The sequence below is a fragment of the Carassius carassius genome, chromosome 13, assembly GCF_963082965.1.
Source record: "Carassius carassius chromosome 13, fCarCar2.1, whole genome shotgun sequence".
Classification (NCBI taxonomy): Eukaryota; Metazoa; Chordata; class Actinopteri; order Cypriniformes; family Cyprinidae; genus Carassius; species Carassius carassius.
The window spans coordinates 9,028,990-9,055,992 of NC_081767.1; the positions used below are offsets into that span (position 1 = coordinate 9,028,990).

The 27,003-nt window shown below is 38.7% G+C and overlaps 2 protein-coding genes and 2 long non-coding RNA genes across 11 annotated transcripts in view; 3 read left to right on the top strand and 1 right to left on the bottom strand.

Annotated features, from left to right (window-relative positions):
- LOC132155939 (uncharacterized) overlaps positions 1-25,028 on the bottom strand; it is a 316,158-nt gene extending 291,130 nt beyond the window's left edge. For 2 of the 5 annotated variants that reach the window (XR_009437364.1, XR_009437366.1), the window contains exons 1-3: positions 24,800-25,028; positions 18,532-18,597; positions 17,836-17,952 (exon numbers count right to left, since the gene is read on the bottom strand). This is a non-coding gene — a long non-coding RNA (uncharacterized LOC132155939). The other 3 variants (XR_009437365.1, XR_009437363.1, XR_009437362.1) reach the window with 3 other exon arrangements.
- The window catches only part of LOC132155938 (serine/threonine-protein kinase pim-2-like), an 82,121-nt gene that overhangs the window by 22,168 nt on the left and 32,950 nt on the right, over positions 1-27,003 (top strand). The window lies entirely within an intron of this gene.
- On the top strand, positions 7,605-8,885 carry LOC132155586 (uncharacterized). Its single transcript, XR_009437290.1, has 4 exons — positions 7,605-7,813; positions 7,982-8,153; positions 8,450-8,598; positions 8,702-8,885. It is a non-coding gene; the product is annotated as an uncharacterized LOC132155586 (long non-coding RNA).
- Positions 26,319-27,003, top strand: part of LOC132155937 (dmX-like protein 2) — a 95,865-nt gene continuing 95,180 nt past the window's right edge. For all 4 annotated transcript variants that reach the window (XM_059564722.1, XM_059564724.1, XM_059564723.1 and 1 more), the window contains exon 1: positions 26,319-26,721. In XM_059564722.1, the coding sequence (XP_059420705.1) occupies positions 26,635-26,721 (87 nt within the window). In that variant the 5' untranslated portion in view covers positions 26,319-26,634. The remainder of the gene's footprint in view (positions 26,722-27,003) is intronic.

Consider the following 27,003-nt stretch of genomic DNA (forward strand, 5'->3'; position numbering starts at 1 on the left):
GTGTTTTTTTTTTTTCCAAAGGTTGTTGTACATTCCTAGTGACCAGACTGTCTTACTACAGGTTACATTTTCACAATAACAGCCTTACTGCTTGTATGGCACTCATATATTTTCATTAAAAACTAATTCACCAAAATTCACCTAATTCACATTTTTCATGTCCTTAAGGTTGTATTACGCTCATAGTGGCTTTTGGTTCTACAGCAGATTATTTATATTCATATTCGTTAATTTTTTTATTTTTTTATTTTTGTGTTATATATGGTTTATGAGGACACAAATGTGTATAATGTCATGGGTACTACAACATAATCATGGTTTATGAGGACACTTCCTGTGCCCCAGTAAATCTAATGGCAACATTTGAATTTCAGAAAAAAACTTGTTTGTTTTTTAAGCCTTTTAAAAAACAAACAAAACAGTTTTTTCTGAAATTCAAATGTTGCCATTAGTTTTCTGTGAAGGGTAGGTTTAGGTGTAGGGTGATAGAAAATACAGTTTATATAGTATAAAAACTATTACACCTATTGAGAGTCCCCGCAAGCCACAAATGCAAGAGTGTGTGTGTGTGTGTGTGTGTGTGTGTGTCTGTGTACAGTGCATTCATACATTTTAGGCAAGTTGGTATTCAGATCATAATTTTAAACCAAGCACATTTTACAAATTCCAAACCACATCAATCTTAACTTTTTTTCCTCATTTTATTGTTAAAAGAAAATCTACCTAATAATTATGCACACCTTGATATATGAATGTTTTCACTTCCAGGCTTCATGGACAATTATATATCACTAATAAATTAAATATAAAATATATTATATTAAATATAAAATTAATTGTAGTTATTAATATTAATGTGTTGTGGAATTTGTTAAATGTGCTTGTTAAAATAAAAACTATGATCAGAATATCAATTTGTCTAATAATTAGGCATGCACAATACATACAAACACAAGTGCACACACGCCCACATACATCCATACATAAATGAATATTAATAATTTGCTATTAAATCCAAGGCCATTAGGAGAGTACTACAACTTTTAGAACATGAAAAAAAGGTTGTAGGTGAATTAGTTTTTAATAAAATAAAATAGTTGTGTGCTGTACAAACATTAAGGGTGTTATTGTAAAAATGTCACCTGTAGAAAGTCAGTCTGTTCACTACGAACATACTGAAACCTTTGGAAAACAAAAAACCCATTTGTTGAATTACAGTAGTTGTTTTTGAATATGAATGACGTACTGCATGTACAGTAAGGGAGATATTGGCAAAATTTCACCTGTAGTAAATCAGTCTTGTAACTACAAACATATGACAGCCTTATGTACTGAAAAAAAAAACTTTTTGGTGAACCACAGTATTTTTTTCTAAGAATTATTATGTAGGCCTACTGTACGTGCAGTAAGGAAGATATTGGCAAAATCGCACCTGTAGTAAGTCAGCATCATAACTACAAATGTATTACAGCCTTTGGAACATGAGAAAATTCTTTAGGTCAATTACAGTTTTTGTAAAGATGAATTATGTACTGCATGTACAGTAAGGTTGATATTTGCTAAATTTAAACTGTAGTGAGTTAGTCTCACCACTAGAAACATATTACAACCTTTTAGAACATAAAAAAAACTTTGTGGTGAATTACAGCAATTTTTTTTTAAGAATAATTATGTACTGTATGTACTGTAAGGTTTATATTTGCAAAATTTCAGCTGTATTAACTCCGTCTGGACACTAGGAATGTACTATAACATTTGGAACATAAAAACCCCATTTGTTGAATTACAGTAATTGTTTTCTTAGAATAATTATGTACTGTATGTACAGTAAAGGAGATGTTGGCAAAATTTTACCTGTAATAAGTCTGAAATGTACTACAATGTACAAATGTACTAAAAAACATTTGTTGAATTAAAGTAATTTTTTTCATAAATTTGTGTACTATACATACAGTAAGGAAGATATAGCAAAATGTAACCTGTAGAAAGTCAGCCTTGTATGTACAAACATTCTACAGCCTTTAGAATACCGAAAAAAGCGGGACTACTAAAAATTAAAAATATAAATTTACTTTTTTTCACCTGGGTAACCCACCTGTCACTTGGCCCGTGTTCCATCAAACCTTCTGTCAAAGTCACCAAAAAATTTGTTTGGCTTGCCTTCAGCTTTGAATATGTATGCTAATTGGATATTGCCAGAAGGCCTTACTGCTTTTTTTATTGTAGCAAATTCCTTAAGTATGTATACACAATAGCAAATCGAAGTAGTTGGCTAGCCTATAGTATAGTAGTAGTACTTTTTCAGGATTTAATTATTAATAGAAAGTTAAAAAGAAGAGCGTTTATACAAAATATAAATCTTTTCTAACAATGTAAGTGTTAACTGTCACTTTTCCTCAATTTAAAACATCTTTGCTGCATAAAGGTATTACTTTCTTTCAAAAAAATAAAGGAAAAATTACTGACCCCAACTTTTGAACAGTAGTGTATATTGTTACAAAATAGTTCCGTTTTAAATAAATGCTGTAATTTTTTACTTTTTATTTATTAAAAGAATCCTGACAAATTGATTTATGTTAAGCAGCACAACATTTTTCAACATTAATAATAAATCAGCTTATTGATTCCTGAAGGATCATGTGACACTGAAGACTGGAGTAATGATGCTGAAAATTTGACTTGGATCACAGTAATAAATTACACTTTAAAGTGTATTATGTGTGTGTGTGTGTGTGTGTGTGTGTGTATGTATGTATATATATATAAACCTATAAACCCATTATTACACTAACCATTATTTTAAATTGTAATAATATTTGACAATAGTACTGTTTTTTTTTTCTTTGAATTTTTTATAAAAAAAAATGCATGCTTAATGGGCATAAAATACTTATTTTAAAAACATTACAAATAGCAATGCGTGTAAACTTTTGACCAGTACTGTAAAAATGTATTCACACACACATTATATATATATATATATATATATATATATATATATATATATATATATTTTATTTTTTATTTTTTTATAAATGTATGTAAATAACAATTATTTCTTAAAATGCTTGCAAATTGCAATAGTGCACATTTTGGAAGTTTTAGCACAACAAATTGTTGGTGAAATACTTCAACTTTAATAAACATTCTTTTTATATACATGTATTGCATTTTTGTGTGATTTTATTATAATTATTTTATTTTAGGTTACTGTTGTATAACCTGGTTTTAAAGCTACATCAGTGTGTATTTCAGATTAATGAACCTGGACTCCTGGAGTGTCATAATTTACACTGTCAATATTGTCAAATCTTGCCCAAACATTGTTAGACTTTAATAGCAAAACAGGCCTTTAAAATAAGAATTAGTTTTCCTAGTCATCTTTTATTACGAAGCAGTTACTTAAGAAAATATAACTATAACGGGTTACGTGACAGGTATACGGTGGTAAGAGAGGCGCAAGGCAGATGAATTCAGCAGTGACAGTTCCAGTGCCAGGTGCGTTTATCTGTTGCAGGTCGCGGGGCAGTTGCGTATAGCAGTGACGGGTCGAGTGACAGGCGCGTATAGCCGTGACCGGTCGAGTGACAGGCGCGTATAGCAGTGACGGATCGAGTGACAGGCGTGTATAGCAGTGACGGGTCGAGTGACAGGCGCGTATAGCCGTGACCGGTCGAGTGACAGGCGCGTATAGCAGTGACGGATCGAGTGACAGGCGTGTATAGCAGTGACGGGTCGAGTGACAGGCGCGTATAGCCGTGACCGGTCGAGTGACAGGCGCGTATAGCAGTGACGGGTCGAGTGACAGGCGTGTATAGCAGTGACGGGTCGAGTGACAGGCGCGTATAGCAGTGACGGATCGAGTGACAGGCGCGTATAGCCGTGACCGGTCGAGTGACAGGCGCGTATAGCAGTGACGGATCGAGTGACAGGCGCGTATAGCAGTGACGGATCGAGTGACAGGCGCGTATAGCCGTGACCGGTCGAGTGACAGGCGCGTATAGCAGTGACGGGTTGAGTGACAGGCGCGTATAGCAGTGACGGGTTGAGTGACAGGCGCGTATAGCCGTGACGGGTCGAGTGACAGGCGGGTATAGCAGTGACGGGTCGAGTGACAGGCGTGTATAGCAGTGACGGGTCGAGTGACCGGCGCGTATAGCCGTGACGGGTCGAGTGACAGGCGCGTATAGCAGTGACGGATCGAGTGACAGGCGCGTATAGCAGTTACGGGTCGAGTGACAGGCGTGTATAGCAGTGACGGGTCGAGTGACAGGCGCGTATAGCAGTGACGGGTTGAGTGACAGGCGCGTATAGCAGTGACGGATCGAGTGACAGGCGCGTATAGCCGTGACCGGTCGAGTGACAGGCGTGTATAGCAGTGACGGGTCGAGTGACAGGCGTGTATAGCAGTGACGGGTCGAGTGACAGGCGCGTATAGCAGTGACGCATCGAGTGACAGGCGCGTATAGCCGTGACCGGTCGAGTGACAGGCGCGTATAGCAGTGACGGGTCGAGTGACAGGCGCGTATAGCAGTGACGGGTCGAGTGACAGGCGTGTATAGCAGTGACGGGTCGAGTGACAGGCGTGTATAGCAGTGACGGGTCGAGTGACAGGCGTGTATAGCAGTGACGGGTCGAGTGACAGGCGTGTATAGCAGTGACGGGTCGAGTGACCGGCGCGTATAGCCGTGACGGGTCGAGTGACAGGCGCGTATAGCAGTGACGGATCGAGTGACAGGCGCGTATAGCAGTTACGGGTCGAGTGACAGGCGCGTACAGCCGTGACCGGTCGAGTGACAGGCGAGTATAGCAGAGACAGATCGAGTGACAGCAGTGGCAGGTTGAGTGACAGGCGCACATAGCGGTGACAGGTTGAGTGGCAGCTGCCACTAGCGGTGACGGGTCGAGTGACAGGTCTCAGTGGCAGCTGCCCCTGCCACGCAAAGATTTTACCCCTACTGTGTAATTTCTGCAAATGTATTTTTCTTGACGTTATAATGGATTAGTCTTGGCATGGCACGAAAGCCCGCCTAGCTGCCGTCAGCTTACTCTTGTTACACCCCGTGAGGCTGCACATGAGCCTCCTGCCACTTATTTTATTGAGCTATTAAGACAGGGTTCCAGAAAATGTTTTTTTTTTTTTTTATTACAATTTTATGTGGTCGCATTCGCATATTACTACTCGGTTAAATTCACGCATGAATTTTCCTGCATTTAACTTGTTTTAGCGCCCGCCAAATTGATTTTTTTGTCCAGCCAAAGTCTTATTTGATCGGTGAGTAATGTAGATGAACTGCTGCCCCTTTGACAGGGCGCATGTTTGACTGAAAGAAAGAGCGCGCACTTTTCACCGTCTCCAAAACACATCCAAGTAATTCTTTACAATATTAGTTTTCTTAGTTAAATCTGATTTGCCTTGGTTTTCTTTGACTAATCGAAGCTGGTATCAACAAGGCACATGCGAGGGAATGCAGCTCGGGACTAACGTACTTTAAAAAGATTTTGAAAAGATTAACAGTCTTTTAAATAATGCATGAATGGGGGATTTTCATGAAAGGACTACAATTTTTAGAGTTCAAAGTTGTGATCTCGGTCTGTTTTCAGATTTTGGGAGAGAGTGCTGCCAGCAAAGACGGGGCGGGTGCAACTGCCACTTCAGATCCTGATGGAGATGGAGACATCTCTACAATGGACCCTGAGCCAGAACTGGTCCATCGTGGATCACAGTGCAACATAAGATGTTTACATCGTTCATTAGGTAGTTAGCTTATATATCTAGCATTCACCATACATGCCATAAACAATCACAAATAAGGATTACATCAAAAATTTTCATGATCTCCATGGTTACTATTTTGTCATTTCCACTTTTCAGACAGTAAACATTAAAAATTAAGAACTTCATAATGTTAGAAAAATACATTTTTACTGGGTTGCATTAGATAGTGCATGTGTTGTTACCAATGAATGTACAATGGTGAACAATTATTAAGATGAATCTCTTTCATCTAAGGTGTTCAGGTAAAGCCTCAGATGGTGGATATGGGGACTCAAACCGAAAGGTTTAAGCATCGCAGATCAACTCCACTGGCCAGTCCTGAACAAAGTGATGGTGAATGGTCATTTTCTGATATTGTCAACCATTCTGGTGATATGTCATGTAGTCCAGGGGAGGAGATGTTGAGAGAGTCCTCTGAGGAGGAACCAGAAGAGCTGGAATCTCTCAGTGACCCAAAGTAAAAACCTTTTTATTAATGGAAACTGTTTCTGATGTCATAGTCAGAATTAATGAGTGTTTTCCTTTTCTTGTTTTCAGTGCTGTTGACAAGTTCATTGTTTGCCAAAGGTAGTTGCTGTCCTTGTTCACAGTTTGCCCTGCATCCTGTGGGGAAACCCAGGGACACATAATGCACCCGGAAGGAACTTTCATAAAAGTCAAGCAGGTAATGTCTTAATTGTCAACTGTCTATGAGGAGCTGAATTATAGTCTGTGAATGTACAGTATGTATATTCATTATTTGTGTCTTAACTATACAGGTTTTTTACTGGCTCATCCTAAAGCTGCTTGAGTATTGAATCTTCTATCATCTTTCAGGCCTGCGGAACTTGTGGCTATGAGCGTTACTGGCAAAACCAAGAGAAGCTGCATCGAAACATGCCTGCCTGCAACCTTTTACTCAGCGGTGCCATCCACTTCTCAGGTTGCATGGCTACTCAGACAATCAGGATGCTGAAGCTGTTTGGACTGCAGTGCATAAGTCCCTGCACTTTCTTCCGCCATCAGCGCTATTACACTATCCCTACCATCGTGCAGGCCTGGAGGAATGAGCAGAGTGGGATCATCAGGGAGTTGAAGGAGACTGGGGGTGGATTGATCCTGTCTGGTGACTGCAGGTAGAATGGTCCAGCTCACGTCACTGATGTAGAACAGGTCAATGTGTTTTTGCATTAACCTATAAATGTAACTGTTTTTGACGTTCTTAGATCAGATTCTCCTGGACACTGTGCCAAGTATGGTAGCTACTCCTTGATTGAGGATCGAATTAACAAAGTTTTGGATGTTCAGCTTGTCCAAGTAAGTTGATGTCACACAGAAATCTTGTGTCTGATTTAGTAACTGATATTACAGTTACTGTTCAGTAATAATCAGTTGGTTTTACAGAGCTCAGAAGTCCCAAGCAGCTCTTGGTGTGAGCTAGAGGGTCTAAAGCGGAGTATGCAGTTCCTGATGGACCAAGACATGCAAGTGTCTGCTCTGATAACAGACAGAAATCGGCAGGTAATGATGCTAGGAGAGATCTAAAGCTGAACAGCATTGACAGGCACAGTATCACTCAAAATAAATTCTATAAAATCAATTTGTGTTTTAGGTGGCCAAGTGGGTACGTGAGAAAATGTGTTCAGAAGGAACAAAGCATTTCTTTGACGTCTGGCATATTGGGAAAAGTATGTATTGTGATGTTGGTAGTTCTATATAACAGACTTGTTTTTGTAGTTAAATTCACTTTCCTAACAATTAATTTGCTCTGCTCTGTTTGTCTGCTCTGGAACAGGTGTACAGAAAGCACTGGATGCTGCTGCAAAAGAGGGTGGGACTGTGAGGATCTGAAGCTGTGGAGGCCTGCCATTATCAACCATCTCTACTGGACCGCAGCTTCCACCCCTACAGGAGATCCAGATGAGATGCAGGCAAAATGGCAGAGTATGATAAATCATGTACAGGACATACATGAACACAGCTCTCCAGCATTTACCAGCTGCGCACATCCACCGTTGGAAGGAGAGGCATGAAACAAGGAGTGGCTGGAACCAGGTACAACATAATAGCCTATGTTAAAAGATGTCAAATGTTTTGAGGCTAAACTTTTTTCAGTGCTTGTAAATTTTGGTTTGGTTTTATCAATACGTAACCCCATGTGTACTAATAATTACTTGTGTTATGAAATGCGAGAGATTATATGACAGAATACGTTTTATTCAGGATCACCAGCAGCCACTAAACTGGAGAGTGTAGCTGCCAGGAAAGCACTGGTAAAGGATATTCGACAATTGTCACCTCAGCATCAGACATTCTCCCTGGAGGCCTACCATTCCCTTATTCTGCACTTTGCTCCCAAACACACTGGCTTTTCTTTTCTTGGGATGTACAGCAGGTAGTGTTATCACTTAAAAGTATCGATTCTAATAAAATTAGTGTTTTTTTTTTTTTCAATTTCAGGAAATTATGACAGAATGAATATGGCTAAAAACTAATGCAGTCTTGTATAGCAGACCAAAATGTTATAGATTGATAACAGCATTACATATTGTTTGCAAATAAATAATAGCAAAGATGAGTCATTGTCTTATACCCATTTGAACTGAAAACATTAATGTCATATTTCTGTTGCATTTCACTGCATTGGGTTAGCTTTGGAGACCTAATGTTCTATCTACTTATCTCGTACAGACTTCTCTTGGCAGCCCTACATTTCAATAGTAATGGCAACAGAGATGTAGCGCGAACTAGTGAGGGTGAGGTACGCTACGCTGTTCGCTACCCACGGTTTCGGAAAGGTGGCTGGGTAGTCCACCCCATCAAGGAGAAACCATCTTACGGTTAGTAGTTTCACTTAGTTTTTCAATATCTTTTTTGTGTGAATCTATCTTTATGCGAGTCATCCATGTTACTAAATGTTTTCTAAACATTTCTCTCCTCAAGGATACGCAACAAATCTTATGGTCTCTCTGGTAGAGGAATACTGCAAGTCACCACAGGCCCTACAAGAAAGCAGTGCCGTCTTGTCCTCTGCTGCACCGCCCCCCCCTCACCTCTTCCGTCAAGAAGGTTGCCAAGGATGAGGCAGTCAGCCTCCATCTCGCACGACACTCACGTTTTAAAATGTAATAAAAGATCAATTTTACCAGTACAGTTTGTTTCACTATGTATTTATTAATTGTCTTCCAAGCGAGGCCACTGGAAACCTTTGTATGTTTGTCCCTCCTCTGCAAACTGCCTCCTTATTGCTGACACAACACATGAAGGTATGGCTTTCCTAATGTTCCTGCCTATTATTCCGTACGTCCAGCGGACAACCTGCCTGTATGCTGTGTATCGGAACTGCCTGTGGTGTAGATTGGGACATAATTACATTTTGATCATACCATGTTTTCATAGTAAACAATTCCAATGGTAAATATTGCATGTCCTGTTGGCTGATATTCTACTGTACTACACAACACCAAAGTTGTTTTTATAGTTAGTATATGGAAACCACTGAGTTTAAAAACCTGCTTAACAGGATTTACTATTTTGGTGTAGAAAAGCTGTTTCTTTGAATTGCAGTGTGAAATAAGTTTTGCTCAAAACCTACTCTGGTCTGCTGGCTTGAAGAGGGCCATGCTCCTGTCTGAAGTTCATGTATGCTATCTGCAGCACAAAAGGATTCAGACAGGATGCTTCAAACCCTGGATGGAGTGTGAGGCAGGTAATGTCTTCTGGGGGATCTAGGTTTTGGACAAGGGACCAATAGGCGTCGACCTCCCTACAGCACACACTCTCCACTGCTGATGGCATAGCCTCACATCTACCACACAAGCATCCGTTAAACAAATCTGCTAAGATAAACTCACTCTCCTTCCCTCCTTGTAGCTCTAATGGTTGGTGTAAGACCTTGTAAGAAACGACATGTAGACTACTTACTTCCTAAAACTTGGGTAAATATGCACTGTAAAAAGACACACCCCCTGTACAGTATAGGCTGTCAATTAGATGCATTTATCTGCATGCCTTACAACCAGTATCCCTTCACATGACAATAAAAGATCCTTGTTACAATGACTGTATTTACATGAACAGCATATTCCCGTCCTAGCCGGAAGACTAACCGCTTTCATACACATACTCCACAGTACATGTGAGCTCATTTACATAATGTCCGTCGGAAATACTAAGGTGAGTAGTATAACAGCCGACCAAGTTCGGAATTCCAGCTGTCCGGTTATGTTGTTTAGATATACGGCCCAAACGCTTGACATCTGCAGAAGCAGAACATGCGGACACCTAGGTCTAAAAGCAGTTACTGATTAAAAATCAGCTAGCAATTTCTACAAAATTTCACGATAAACTGTGTTGTGTAGAAATGCACAGAATTTCTATCCCTATCCAGACTAGCTGACCGTCACATATGTAAGCTATAGCCAACATCCTACAACATTCATTTAAAATCTGGGATAAATTAATTATTTTAAGACACATGTTGCTGGCATAAATGGTGACAATCTACATGGATGCTTGAAAAACAACAAAGTCGACAGCAATATTGCTAAATATGATTTATTAAAGATACTGCAATGTGTTAAACATGGAGACGTTAGCCACAATTGGCTTTAGCCTGTGGTCACTCACCAAGACACCTGCCCAATACTCAACCGATTCTCCTCACACCACAACTTTATCTCTCTCCTCTGTCCATTTACCCTTCCCCTTAACTCTGCCTGACCCCTCTCTCGCCTAGGCGGCTCGTAATTATACGGCAATGGCCCATCGTAAGAGTTGACATTTATCCCTACTGCAACCTCTTCACTGTCTGACTCCATTACGAAGAGACGATGTTTACCGGCCGTTGTGTCACTTCCGATCAGAGCGTTTTTCACAATGGAAGTAATTTTACTCACAATTTCTTAAAAAAAAACTGTTTTAATGCACATTTATGATTAATTTCTTCACGCAAGTCGAATTCCTACACTATTTATCTACACGTTCATTCACAGGGATCTTCAACTTGAAAGATAGGCTTTAAAGGTCCTATCGTCTTCCCATGGGGTACTTAGAAGTACCTTTTGGGTACACATCCTGTAGGGTACAAAAAAGTACCTTATTCAAGTCAAAGGGTACACTTCCTGTGGGGTAATCCCAAAATCCTCTGGGGTAGCAGCTACTTATGCGCATCTTTTCTAAAACGGATAGAGCCTTTGTCATAATTTGTAAATGTGGTATGCTGAATAATCATCTGCACAGCAAAATCTCCAGTTTTGAAATCCTAGTGTTGGTACTTTTAGAGTAAACTGTTAAAGATGTGGTGTTGAATTAACACTAGCTAGAGTAAACAGCCCCCTCTGGCGGTGTAAATACACAGAGTTACCTTTATTAACACTGTTGAGTGTTATTAGTCACATCCGGGACTCGTGTGCGTGCGCCTGACCCATCTGAAATATTTTTCACAGACGCCATTTTCTTTGCTCGCGATGCGGCGCATATGAGGATGGAAAACAGCGAAATAAAGTATTTAATCTTATTCATAAAATGTGTTTTATAATATCATATCGTTTAATAACGATATTTATTTGCTGTGTGCGAATAAACTTTTCTCAACTAAATTTCCTTTCATTCGCGAAGCGGAACAGACGAGGATGTCAGTTATTTTCTATGAGGGAATTCTGAAAGTAAGTGTTTTTATCGCATTTAAAATATCTATATTGATTTATAGCGATATTTATGTGCTGTTTTCCAAAACTTTTTCTCAAGAGAGATATTTTCTTTCAATCATGATGGGGAGAAGACGGGGAATTAGGTTTTATCAAAGGAAAACACCATAAGTAAAGGCCGTTCACACCAAGAACGATAACTATAAAGATAACGATATTAGCGTCCACACCAGCGAACGATATTGTCTGTGTATTCTAAGCGGACGCGCGTCTGCTGCTTTAAATTCTCGAGCTCATTACAGCAGGATTGATTCTGATTGGTTGGCAATGTTTTATCGTTCATCAAGGAAAAAAAATCGTTCTGAAAGTGATTCCAACGATATCGTTTCTCTGTGCCTTTATCGTAATAGTTGTGGCGTGGACTATTCTTTAATATTGAGAACGATTTTTAGAACTATATCTTTATCGTTATCTTTATAGTTATCGTGCTTGGTGTGAACGGGCCTTAAGTCTTTTACCTCGTTTACATGTATTTTATAAGTTAATTTTACTTTATCATGATATTTAAATGCTGTGCGTGCCTAACGAGCCTAACCGTCTCTCACAGATTTGAACTGCTGTGCAGACGCGGAGGCTGCTCAGAGAAGGGAGAGACCAGAAGTTAGTTAAGCGTTTTACCTCATTTAAAATATCTATTTTATAACATTAGATTGATTTATAGGGACATTAATATGTTGTGCGCTCCTACACTTTCCTCAGAGAGATATTTTCTTACACTCGAAGCGGAGGAGTTTGGTTTTTAACAAGGAAAACACAGAAAGTAAGTGTTTTATCTGTATGTAACTTACTGCATTTACTGTATGTATTTCATAAAATAATATAATGTAATAATGATATTGTTATGCTGTGCGTGCCTAGACGATCTGAAACATTTCTCACAGATTAAATTTGATGTCAAATCAAACCCAAATCTAAAATAGCAATATCATTACCGTAAGTTAACGTTAGTTGTTTCTTGCATGTCTGTCTTGTGACCAAATTTTGTGATTACATTAAGCATTAATTTAATAAGTTTTCATAATTTTGATGTGTCGTATGTATATATATATATATATATATATATATATATATATATATATATATATATATATATATGTACGTATGTATGTATGTATATGTTTGTTTCATATATTTATATATTTTCATATATATTCATTTGTATATATTTGTAAATAACTTTTCAATAAACGGTACTCAAACTCGATACTGCATGAGTTAAATAGTTCACCATTCAAAGTGAATTTGTGCCCTCACAAGACTTGGAGTATAACACATGGGTAGCATGAACTACAAATTAGATATGATTTTTTTGGTATACTTGTACTGTCATTTATTTATGTGCTGTCCCATTTATGTGCATTCAATTGATAGACAGAGCCCTGCCTCAGCGCATTGAGATCAACATGGAATTCAGGAATCACCACCTATTTTCTAGTAAGACGGACTTCTTTTTACAACCAAAATCCATATTTTTTATTTTTTATAATTATGTTTTTTGATAAAAACAGTTCTAGATTTTTCTTCTAAAAATGAACTTCATCGGTTACCATCGTTTTTAAGTCCAAATCAATGCAGTTTCAAAAGTCTTTGAAGTGTTTTAACGGGCTGTACGTGATCACAGCTGAAGAAGAGGTTGTTATCTAGCGAAACGATAAATCCCAAAATTATAGACTTTTTACCTTCAATAGTTCGGATTGAGCTGATCAACTAACGGACAGGGAACTACGTAATCACGTTGAAATGTCACGCCAGCGCTGGCAATACTATTTAAACTACTATTCATATTCATCATAATGTTATTCATATTCACTGAATACTATTCCTATATGTGTGCGTGTATATATATATATATATATATATAAAATAGCAAACAAGCACGGTCGCATTGTAAACTTTTGCCGGCACCGGCGTGACCTTTCATCGTGATGATGTAGTTCCCTGTCTGTTTGTTGATCAGCTCAATCCGAACTATTGAAGGTAAAAAGTATCAATTATAATTTTTTTTTTATTACCTATCGTTTCGCTAGACAACCTCTTCTTCAGCTGTGATCACGTACAGCCCATTTAAACACTTCAAAGACTTCTGAAACTGCATTGATTTGGATTTAAAAACGATGGTAACCAATGAAGTCCATTGTTAGAAGAAAAATCCAGAAATGTTTTCCTCAAAAAACATAATTTCTTTCCAACTGAGGAAGGAAAGACATGGATATCTTTGATGGCATTGGGTGAGTAAATTATTAGGAAATTTTCATTTTGGGTGAAATAATCCTTTAAGCATACAATGAACACTCACAGTAGCTTTTAGTCAATATAAAGGGTTATGTTATGTTATGTTCTTACACTGCAGTAAGTAATGCATTCATAAAGTGATTCTCTATTAAAGTTGTTTAAATGTGAAAAACTTTGTTTATTAAAGGTTATTGCAAACAAAGATTGTGGTGTGTTGTCATTATTTTCTTTCCAGTATTTTAATTTGTACAGTTTAACTTCTTTTAAATCATTGATTGTGGGAAAACAAAACATTGCTTTCTTTTGCTCTCAATCTTTTCTTTTTATCAAGGACATTTTTGCCACTTTATAGGTACAATGGCATCGTCGCTGGGGTGGTACCCCTAACAAGAACAAATTGGTACCATCTAATGGGGTACATTTTTGTACCAGTGGATTATTGTCTCTCAAAAGGTACAGTATAAAAGGGTACAACTCTGTACCTATGGCAAGGGTACCATTGCTGTACCTCGGGGGTACCACACCAGCAATGAGCTATTTGTACCCTCAAAGGTACATATTTGTACCTAAAAGGCACAAACTGTAGGGGTACTTCTTTGTACCCATTAATATGGTACAAGTTTGTTCCCCTTGGCGGTACTGCCCCAGCGACGAGCATTTGTACCTTTTTTTGTCTTTTCTGTACCTTTATTTCTGAGAGTGTAGGTGCTGATCCACCATCTGGTCTGGATACGTACTGGATCCGGGTGACTGCAGTGACCTCTGATCTGGATACAGACTGGATCTGGTGGCTACGGTGTCCTCAGAATAAGAGAGGAACAGACTAATGTTAGCATAGATGCATCAAAAGAACAAGTACATGAGGTGTTATTAATTACCATGTCTGTTTTTTCATTGTGTCGCACATGTTACCTGCCAAAACTCAAATTCAATCGCAATTACTTTAACATCTGAATTTCCAATGCCTCACATTGAAAGCTGTCAATTTTTGTCAGAGGTGGGACCAAACTATAGTAGTGTTAATTTCGTCAGACGAGACGAGACGAAATATGTTCGTCAACAACCTTTTTTTTCATGACTAAGACGAGACGATGACAAGACTGCACCACTGTCCAAAAACGCTGACTAAGACTTAATTAACATGCATTATTGTTGACGAAAAAAGACGAGACGAAAATGTTTTGCATAAAATAAAAACTAAGATAAAATCTCTCTTCATTTTCGTCTACAATCGTCTCTGCTTTTTCATCAACTGTTACGCCTTTAAAAATTCAGAACGAGTTTGCAGCTTCGCGCTGTTGCTCAAGTTACAGGTCTCATACTCCTGTTGCTGCCAGCCTGTGGCTGCAACACAAAACTGCTGAATGCACAACACCCAAAGCGAACACGAGTGATGAGCGAGCGACGACGACATGCTAGGTCGAAGGAAGAGGCTCGATATTTGTGTGTTATAGTTAGCAGCGGTCTGTTAGCAAGAAATAAAATAGTGTGTGCGTAAAAAGAATTTGTCCACACGCCGCTCAAAAAATACAAAAAAAAAAAAAAATCCTGAGCGCAAGTCCACCGTCTAGGCAGGCTTTTTGTGTTATTATATATCCTGTTGCTGCGCAGGCTCTTTTATTGTATATGACAGCTTATGTCCCGATGACCGGTCTTTGCATTACGATTAAAAGCAGTATCAATAAAGTAAAAAAATTGTGATCAGGGGTGCGTTCTCCGAAACTACCTTAACGCTACGTCGTTCTTAAGTTGTACCTTAAGAAGTACCTTATCGTTAATACGTGGTTTCCGAAACCTTCTTAGTTAAGTATACCTTCTGTAAGTCATGCGTTCGTAAGGTTGGTCTGGAGCGCTCTTAGCTATACCTTATCGCTGCTTACGGTTCATACCGCTAGTGGCCACCACTACGCAAAAAGATTTTTTACATCGCAGTTTAATTACACATAGAAAATTTTATATGAACTTTTAATATAAAATCTGATTTAGAATTAAAATTACATTTTTACTTTACTTTAAAATTATACACATAAAATACTTAAGTTGTTATAGCCTACACCCAGTGTATGGAAGTGTTTTCATTAATAAAGTTTCCATACACTAATGGTTGTTAGCTTTTTTAATTACTATCCTAAGGCACATCAGCTGGCGAACCATTTGACAGAAAAGGCTTAGGAGTCTATATAAAGAAAGATGAGTTTACACAAACTTTATAGCTATGGCAGCGAGACAGCGAGTACTTGTTTTAAATCAAAGACGGCGGCGTCCGCGGAGCCAGTTAGTGTATGTCAACTACTTTATAAGAGAACATTTTAGTCCACTGACTACCATGTCAGAAGAGACCATTGTAAAAAAAAATTGCCTGCCACGGGAGCAAATTCTGCAGCTCTTGCATCTTGTTGGCCCAGATTTGTCAAGACAAACTCGACGGAGCTACCCCCTCAGCCCCGAAATTCAGCTGCTGGCGGCTCTTCGTTTTTATGCTGTGGGGAGTTTTCTGGAGGTTGTTGGGGATGGATATGGGCTGAGTAAGACCTCAGTGTGGCTGGGCGATCTCTTTTTGTGGACTTTTTTCCCCGACATAGTGAATGTCGGTATGTCTCTCATGTTTGCGCTTTTATTGAGGAAATCATCCAATTACACAAATGAGCGATTTACGCCAATAATGTGATACGGCTGGTGGATAATCAGCATACGTTGTGGAGAACATTAACACACTTATGGCCGTGAGGGTTTGGGATTGTACACTTGCTAAATTATAAACACATACTCATATTTATTTCTGCATGTACGTATTTCAATAAGCCCCGATAAATGCAGTTTGTACTATTTCTAAAACGCTTCTTTATAAAGAACATTGTTTTCTCAATACTTTACCTATACCGCTGTGAAGGAAAGAGCGCACAATCGATCATCGAGGCGTCGATATCAACCTATTCAGCGCCTCCACCATGGACAGCAACTGCTAAGGTCGAACTTAAGAAGGTTTACCTTAAGCTACATCCTAAGGTATAGTTCGGAGAACACACGTAGCAAAGGTATACCTGTAGTTAAGGTGTACCTTTTGAGTATTCGTAGCGCGCTAAGAGACAACGTTATCGGAGAACGCACCCCAGGTTAATCATTTGTGAATGTGTCTCCTAAATCAGAATTTGAAAACCAGACATATTTAACATTTGCATCCAACAAAAATCATTCAACAAGTGTATTTTGTCAGGTAATTATGACATTTAACCAATGTTTGAGATATGTGAAACACTTTTTTTACTGAAATGTTTATCAGTAATAATGTGTTATTTTAATAAAACACTAACATTTTTTGACTAAAACTAGACTAAAATTAAAAGACTTTTAGTCGACTAAGATACCTTGAGTTTTCTTTTGACTAAAACTAGACTAAAATGACGAGACTTTTAGTCGATTAAAACTTGACTGACAAAAAAAGATATGTGAATGACTAAATATGACTAAAACTAACAAGGACATTTGGCACAAGACTAAGACTAAGACTAAATTAAAAATAGGTGACGAAATTAACACTAAACTATAGAGAGTGAGTGACGTCACCTCCCATTACAAACAAAGACAATTGTGCCAAATGCTTTGAACAATGGAGGTCAAGGCACTACTAAAGGTAGCTGCCGCTCCAAGAGATGCGTGTTAAAGAACAGACAGTGCATCCCGGATCTCCCTATATTCTTGGCACCATACACAATAAATAATCTGTCATTTTTACCCCAAATGCAGCTACTATCCCCTGCTAACAGTTAGAGCCACATGGTACTATTGGTCAATATTCACCATTAACCAAATGCTTTTCACCTGAGGAATAAAATGTAGGGTAAGATGCAAATAGGTAAACAAGAGTAGAACTGCAATGTTGTTTTGCTGACATGCATCAGAGTGCAAACAGTGAGAGATTTGGGGTAAAAACTACAAAATATGTCCCAATACAAACACGCCCCATAGTATAGTCCCACCCTTGACACAAATTGACAGCTTTCTGTGTAAGGCATCTGAAATTCAAATGCTTTTCAATTGCGTTTGGACTATGTCACAATGTATGCGTCCACATGTGGAAAAATGCAATTAAATATACAATTTGCAATTCCTTTTGAAAATTGTCCAGAATATCCTTACCTGTCCATTGATTATGATCAATGCCTGAGAGATCTGCTGGCATTTTTAAATCAGCACAACAATTCAATGGGGTTTTGTGGCCTCTGCTCGGTTAAGGAATTCCATGTTTGTTCCAACCTATAAAATAAAGTAAAAAAAAATACAAATTGTTTTAATTTGTTAATAACAGTGATTCAGTTCAATTAACTGTGAATGAAATTGAGTCCATCATGATTATTTGTTAAATTCACCTATGAGTTGGTTTACAGAAGTGGAATATGCTATAGTGATTGGCTGAAAGGTGTGCTTTCAAACGGTCTAAACAATGGGATGTTCCAGTCATTATAAATCACAGTTTTATGTTAATATGCTGGCTATATCAAACACACAGTCACTGGCACAGATAAGGGAGATACTGCATGCGCGCACACTTACATTTCTATGACAAGTAACGCAGTTACTGGGCTACTCTGCAGCTTTAAAACAGTCCATATATAAACACTTATAGGAGTACCAAAGTGATAATGACAAGTCAAAAACACGATCTGGAAAATGGGTATATGATGTTTACGCTCATAAATTATGTACATTCTGAACACAAAGTTAGCTTTAACTATAGCACGAAATAAAAATATATGTGCGTTTAAGTGAGGGTTAACGTTAGTTGATTATCACAGACAAACAATTATGTAAAATGTATTATAAACATGAACTTACCGTTAGACTCCTCAATAAGACTGCACTCGACGAGTTTTTCTCTCACAAATGTATCCATGTGCTTTTCTGACAGGAAAAAACAACACTTTGAATTATAACTATGTAAAAAGATTTTATAAACCACACAAGCATCAAATCACCTCACTAACGCGGCCTGCGTCACTCGCTGTGCGTGCGCGCACTTTGAAATGTATCTCGGCTCCAGTGTTGCCAGACGTACGATAATTATCGTATTTGTACGATAATTTTTACCTCTGTAAGATGAACGATCAATAATGAAAAAAATCCCGTAATGTACGATAATTTCAGAATTTTATGAAAAGTTAAATGATGACAGTTGCAGTCATAGGGCTTCACTCATACATTTATTCGGCTCATTACAGACACTCAAAATGCGTTTGTGTGCACCTCAGGGAGGGTGGGTGCCCAGCTTTAAAACCAACAAGCACTATGTTGCGGTCCATGACAAGAAGAACCCCTTCAACATCTGGAAACACGCAGTCTTCCAATGAAAGCGGCTCAGATGTGTGGTTATGAGTTAACTGCGCCACACCGCAACAGCTAAATTCCGCCTACACTGGACGCAACAAAGCAAGTGTTAAAATCATTTTTGTCATATATTCACGAGGCAGAAAACCAATTGCCATCAACGCATGCTTTACTGGTGTTCAGGTTACAGGCAGATTACATCACATCAACCACACGTGCAAATCACATCACGTGACTTAAATACCCTCTCCCCAAGCATAGGAACCAATGAATGCACATCATGAATTACAGATTATCCCGATACACCACATTACCTCCCCCATTAAAACCCATACACCAGATTCAAAAACACCACATTAGTTCAAATTCTCAATTTCTAAAACGCTGTGGCAATTTAATAGTCCGTTTAGAGCGACGCAGACCCACTGGACATGGAACCAGAGGTTCGGAAGGTATCTCAGAGTCAAATGTCAAATCCAGAATCTTGATCATTGGGGTCAGCATATTGAGCAGTCTCCTTCTCATTCTGTGGCATTGGAATCTCTGAGGACGAAGTGTGTGGTCTCAGTTGGTCACCATGCCGTCTATACACAGTATCCGATATCGGATCACATACCTTGTACGAAACAGGTCCTGTCTGTTGTGTAATCACTCCAGATAGCCACTTCGGATCTCCTCCCACTGTACTTCGCAGGAAAACAGAATCATCCACAGCAAAGGATCTCTCTCTTGCCCGATAATCATGTTGATTTTTCTGCGAACAGTTTCATGAATGTTTGGTTTCAGGAAGTCCAACCTGGTGCGAATGTGACTCTTTAAAAATAAATCAGAAGGTGACTGACCTGTGGTACAATTAGGCGTTGTGCGATATCGCAATAAAAATAAAGATAGTCTATCATCAATGCACATTTGTTCATTAGACAATTTCTTCATACCCATCTTAAACGTCTGGATATATCTTTCTGCCAATCCATTGGTTGCTGGGTGTTTTGGTGCACTCCTGGTATGCATAATACCATTCTGCTTCACAAATCTTTGGAATTCCTCAGAAGTAAAAGTAGTTGCATTGTCAGTCACTATTTGTTCAGGTAATCCATATGCAGCAAACAATCTCTTCAATCTGGTAATTGTAGCTTGAGAAGTAATCTGTGGCATACGAAAAACTTCTAACCACTTAGAATGAGCATCAACAATGATCATAAACATGTTGTTCAGGAAAGGACCAGCAAAATCAACATGCAACCTTTTCCAACACTCAACCGAGAATTCCCATGGATGAAGAGGGACGTGACTTGGCATTCTTTGTTCTTGTTGACAGATTTTACACTCTTTGCAAACTCTTTCTATATCCGTATCAATTTTTGGCCACCACACATATTTACGAGTCAGAGCTTTCATTTTAACAATGCCAGGGTGTGCTGAGTGAATTTCATGTAACACTGGTTTTCGAAATTTGAATGGTACAATCACTCGTGTGCCCCATAACAGACATCCCTGTTCCACTGATAGTTCATCTCTTTTTGCATAGAATACTTTCAAAGCATCTGACACTTCCATTGGCCAACCTTCCATGACATAACGGAAAACTTTAGAAAGTTCTTGATCTGTTCTTGTCATTCTGGCAATCTGTGCTGCATTTAGAGGGGCTTCTTGAAGATGGTTTGTCAAAAGAGTGTTGATATTTGCTGAAATGGCTTCTGTTCCTACATCCGTAATTTCAGGTGATGGAATTCGTGACAAACCATCTGCATTTCCATGACTTTCTGCCTTGCGATACATGATATGATAATCATATGCCGACAAAATTATAGCCCACCGCTGAATGCGAGCGGCAGCCATCATTGGGAAGTGCTTATGTTCACCAAACAGAGTCACTAATGGTCTATGATCAGTTATCAAATTAAAGGATCTTCCCCAAAGATATTGATGGAATTTTTTTACTCCATAAATCACACTCAATGCTTCCTTCTATGAATATTTCTTTTCAGCAGGTGACAAAGTACGTGAAGCATATGCAATGGGATGTTCCTCACCATTTGGCATGATGTGCTGAATCACTGCACCAATTCCATAAGCAGAGGCATCACATGCTAAAGTCAAAGGCAATTGCGGATCATAATGTACCAACACTTTGTCACTGGTGAGCAGTTCTTAACACCTGTTGAAAGCACCTTGTTCTTTTTTTTCCCAGCACCAAGCAACTTGTTCTTTCAACAGTCTATACAATGGTGCCAACACCGTGCTCTGATGCGGTACAAAACGTCCATAATAATTTACCAGGCCTAAAAAGGCTCGCAGTTCCTTCACATTTGAGGGTGCTGGTGCATCTTGAATAGCTCTCACCTTGTCTTTCGTTGGATATACTCTTTTTTCATCGATCACATGGCCCAGGTATTCAATTCGTGTTTGTCCCCACTCACACTTACATTCCTTCACTCTTAAGCCTGAGTCTTGCAGACGCTGTAAGACTTTGCAAAGGTTTGTTAGATATTCTTGCTCATCTTGACCTGTGATCAACAAATCATCCAAATACACAATCACTTTCAAATCTTTCATCAAATTTTCCATTATCCGTTGGAAAATGGAAGGGGCTGAACTGATGCCAAAAGCAAGACGATTATACACATATAATCCCTTGTGGGTGTTGATTGTCGTATACTTCTTAGAATCATTATCCAGTAAGACCTGTTGATATGCCTGTGCCAAGTCAATCTTGGAAAACAACTTCCCTCCACTCAAAATGGCTAAAACTTCCTCAATCCGTGGCAAGGGATACACTTCAGTATTGGCAGCTTGATTAACAGTGACTTTGTAGTCTCCGCATAAGCGAATTGTGGAATCTTTTTTTATAACAGGAACAACTGGAGCAGCCCACTCACTGTATTTTACTGGAGATATAACATTGGCTTTTTCAAGTCTTTCAATTTCCTTCTCCACACGTTCTTTCATAGCAAAAGGGAGAGGACAATTTTTACAAAACTTGGGTGGAACATCTGATTTCACTGAAATAGTAGCTTTAATGTCCTTTAGAGTGCCCAGCTCATCCTTAAAGACTTCACTATACTTGTCCAGCACTTCTTGAATAGACCCAGGCTGCTTAGCTTGACTCACAAATCGAATTATTTTCCAATTCAATTTTACTTTCTGGAGCCAGTTCCTACCACACAGGTTTGGACCATCCCCTTCTACTACAATTAGTGGTAACTCGTTCACTTGATCCTCATATTGTACAGTAGTTGTGAATTGACCCAAAACTGGAATGCATTCACCGGTGTAGGTTTTTAACTTTACTCTAGCTCCCTCCAGTGGCACATGGGCAAACGATTGTTTATACACTTGTTGTGAAATGATGCTTACAGCCGCTCCTGTATCAATTTCCATCAATAAATCCTGCTGATTCACAGTAAAATTCACTCGGAAAGGCTGTTTCTCAGTATCACTTAACATGGAAAACATTTCCAGCTCGGGCTCTTCAGCATACATATAAGCTGTTACTTTATGCTTGTTATGTTGTTCAGCAGATTTACTGTTGAGATGCGACTTCACTTTAACTTTACAAGCTCTCTTTATATGCCCAATCTTCCCACAATTGTGACATTTAGAATTTTTAAAATAACATTCCTGAGCATTATGGTTTTTTTTTCAATTTATGTCATATATTCACGAGGCAAAACCAAATGCCATCAACGCATGCTTTACTGGTGTTCAGGTCACAGGCAGATTACATCACATCAACCACCATTGTTGCCAGATTGGATGGACGATTTCCAGCCCAAAAGCTCACAAAAACCCGCCCACTCCAACAAAAAACCACCCAAAACTTTAACTAACAAAATAATGTGATACAACATGTCAGTCAAAGGTGTTAAGAGCCATTTTAACTCCTTAAAACTAAATAATAACGTTAGATAAATTTCCCATGGATCAAATGGTGGCAAATACATTAAAGACAATTACCGAATATGATTAAAATAGGTTATGCAAGCAGTCACCGTCAAAACATTTTATTGATTTACAATTGATTTACCGATACCCTCGAAAAAACATGCATCATTTTCAATGTCAACAGTCAGAATTTAAATGCATAAGTGTCCAGTATAAGTGATAGGAAAAAGCAACGTAATTAGGTATTTCACACTTGTTTATGCACACATATAACAGTCAAAACTGTGTTGTCATTCATTGATAAATACTGTATGAAAATTAACAACAACAATAATAATCGTCATCCGAATCCATGAGTTTATCACTGAGGTGGTATGTAAATATATTTTCACAGCGGTCCACATGAGAAACAATACCGCCCTAATAGGGGCTTTATTCTTTTGTGAAGTTCATATTGTAGAACATTACATTTGCACAGTCAAAACTAAGAAGATATACCAATCTGTTCTGTTTAAAAGATAAAAGACAAGATCGTTTAGATATAGATTAGATATAAATAGATTATGTTATAAATTAAATAATTTAACTGTCCTCTATTTTAGGCGTTGCAGTAATATTGGAGTCTTGGTGTCATCTTTCCCTCAACAGGTGTAATTCACGTTTTGAGTGTTAAAACACTCTCCCACTCTTTACCATGTAACAAATATTCAGGCATTATGATCACTCATACAGTTCATACATTTAAAATTAGATCCGTTATTGCTCATGAATCATCACGTGTGTCTGTAGATCACTAGTGATTGGCTAAAAGTACGACCGCGACGTCCACATCAGCATCAGCACCTCTGCACTGCAGTTTATAACAACGTGATGACTATTCGGATGCAGTATATGCACACTTGAGCTTGTTTGTTAGCCAATTAGCCTATACAATTTATATTTTTGAAAACCGCCAAGCTGACCCCAAACCAGCCCAAATTTTGTCCACCCGCCCAAGACAATTTTTACCCGCAGAATCCAAGTCAAAACCGCCCAATCTGGCAACACTATCAACCACACGTGCAAATCACATCACGTGACTTAAATACCCTCTCCCCAAGCATAGGAACCAATGAATGCACATCATGAATTACACATTATCCCGATACACCACAATTTTAATATGTTTTAATATGCGCCGCGACGCAGACAGTCACTGAAAATAATGGGATAGTATTTTGTTGCCATGATCATACGGCTTATCTATTGTGGTAATTTCGTGTTAAAATGTAGTTGGTTTAGAATAGATAAATAACTCTTTTGACTTGTGTACGATAATTTTCTTCCAAATAGGATAATTTTGAACTTCTGGTACGATACTTGGACATTTACAATCTGGCAACACTGCTCGGCTCTGAGATGTGGATGTCAGAGTTCGGTACAACACCGGGAATCACTTTGTTCGAGAATTACTGAACCGGTTTATTTGAACCGGATCGTCGGTTCTTTTAGACCTGCGGTCCGACTATATGGTACGTAATTTGTATGATTTATGGCGTTTACATTAGAGCGAGAAAGTAGTATACACTTATTTGAACTCATCTGACTCACTTAAATGTTAAATTCGCTTTTCAGTGTCAGAAACTACTTTTTCCTCTATTTTCACAGATATTCGCATATTTCAGCCATCCGTCACTGTCTGAAACTTAATAAAACTGTATTAATCTGTCGTTTCAGATACCTTAACACGATTATGCGAGTAGCGTAACGTAGGTTGGCCGTTTTAGATAAACTTTTCATCATTTAACGTAAATAATGTTGGCCTGTAGAAGTTTCACAGTATTGTTGCCACAAAAAAAAGTTATAATTCTGCCAATTTTAAATAATTATTAATGAAAACATTAAATAAACTTACCTTAAAACAGTTGAAAGCCGTGGCTTTGCCCCGTTGTTCTTCCAAAATGACAGTTGGGGAGCGATTTAAACATCTTCAAGGCGCGTTAAATAACCCAGCGACGCAACCCAGCAGGTTTAACCCAACACCTGGTAAATGAAACTACCCAAAAGTGTTTAGAAAGAAATAAAATAACCCAACAAAATGACCCAACAGACTCAGCCCAGCATTTTGGGTTAAAAAATAACCCAGCCGTAGAGTGAAATAGTAGCCTGTCATGTTTTGAATGTTATGCAATATTACAAATTGTAGGCTATAATATTTTGAATGGAATGCATTTTGTCATTTCATGTCAAGAATGTCAGTGTTATAAATTTCATATCATGTTATAAATACCAAGCAATGTTATTATGAATGCTATGTCGTGTTATTATGAATGCTATGAAAGTGAATGTTATGTAATATTACATTTCTCTATTTAATTTGTGAATGGCATTTATTGTTACGCTATTTAATGTTATAGTTGTACCATGTACCATGAAAGTCGTACCATGACTGCCAATGATGTAAATGTCATGTAACATTATGAAAGTCGTGTAATGTTTTCAGAACACACCAAACTGACGCGTGCAGGGGTGCTGGGATTCCCTGATCGGCATCAGCTGTAGCGTTTAGTGTGAATATGGCGTTAATTCTTTCAGGACTGTGTGAAATCATACCCGATAACTCAATGTCTTTATTATTCACCTGAGCTCTGCGTGATCTACATTAAAATTGACACACATAACACCCCCGCATTGCTCTTCCCTCACCCTCGATCACCGATCAATGACCGCGTGCAGGAGACGCGTCATCGTCACGCTTGTGCGCGCGCTACGAAAACATGGAAGCGCTTTAAAGGCCCTAGATGTAGAGGCACCAGAACGCGCTAACATAACAAAGTTTATAATAATGGCAATGTCATAAAATCAGAGCGTTTGTGTTTCGTCTGCAGTTATATCAATAAAATGAGTCTAAACTTTAACTTTTACACGGAAATGATTCATAGACACTAAATGAGAGCGTCATACAAGCGAATTGTCTTCCTCAGTGGTATCATGGAAAATATAACGCCCATAAACATAACGTGGATTCTAACGATGTTGTGTAGCTTTCTTTTCTTTTCTTTTCTTTTTTTGTTTACTTCCTTTCCTTACTCTGTAGCCTAATTTAGGAAAAATTATAATAAGATCCATTAAATAAAATGTAATTACCCATTTTAATATAATCTATAATCTTCCCACAACAGTGAATGTTCTGTGAAGGAAAAAAGGGAGTCTGTAAAAAATAAATAAAAAATATATATATAATTCATTACATTTTAGTTTAAATGTAGTTTACATTATTTCTTGCTAACATTTTTTTTTTACTTTATCACTATATTTTATACTGGAGGTCCTTGGCTTGGCTAAGAGTGTGCATCAGGGAAACTTTGTAGTATCTAGTTCTGCACTGTCGCTGTCATTAGGTCGCGCGCACGAAGAGCACGAGCGCCTCTGCGGTGATCGTGCCGCGCGCTCCAGTCTCAGCAGCAGCAGCAGGACCAGGATGAGGAACGTATAATCCGCTCGTTGATGTTGACAGTGACGCGACAACATTAACATTAACCATTCTGTGCAGGAAATCGGACACTGGGACGCATATTTCAGCAGAGCCCGTGTGTGTTTCAACGCACGGGGTTTCAAGAGACGGATGAGCGGCTGCCAGGCCGGACGCCGTCGGATGGGATTCCCGGTCTAACGTTAGATGGAGAGTAACCGAGCGGGCGGAGAAACGTCGCTGCTGTAAATAATTCAACGTCGGCGTGATCAACAAAAATGCATCTGCACCAGGTGCTGACGGGGGCCGTTAACCCGGGGGACTGCTGCTACTCCGTGGGAAGCGTCAACGACATCCCGTTCACGGTGGGTGAGAAATAAACCTGCGAGGCGCGTTATTTAACGCCTGTGCTTAATCGATGATCAAGCGTGACGCGTGTGCATGCAGCCTGTGTACATCATCATCATCATCACAATCAACATCCTCTTGATGTGTGTATGGGTTCAGTGTGCCATCTGTCATCCTCAAGGTTATCTGCAGTGTTTGTGTCCCTGCAGATCAGTAGCAGCGCACACCCCTGCTGTGTCTCTAATGCAAACTCTAACATGCATGATTGTATGACATGCTATGCATGTCTCCAGCCGATT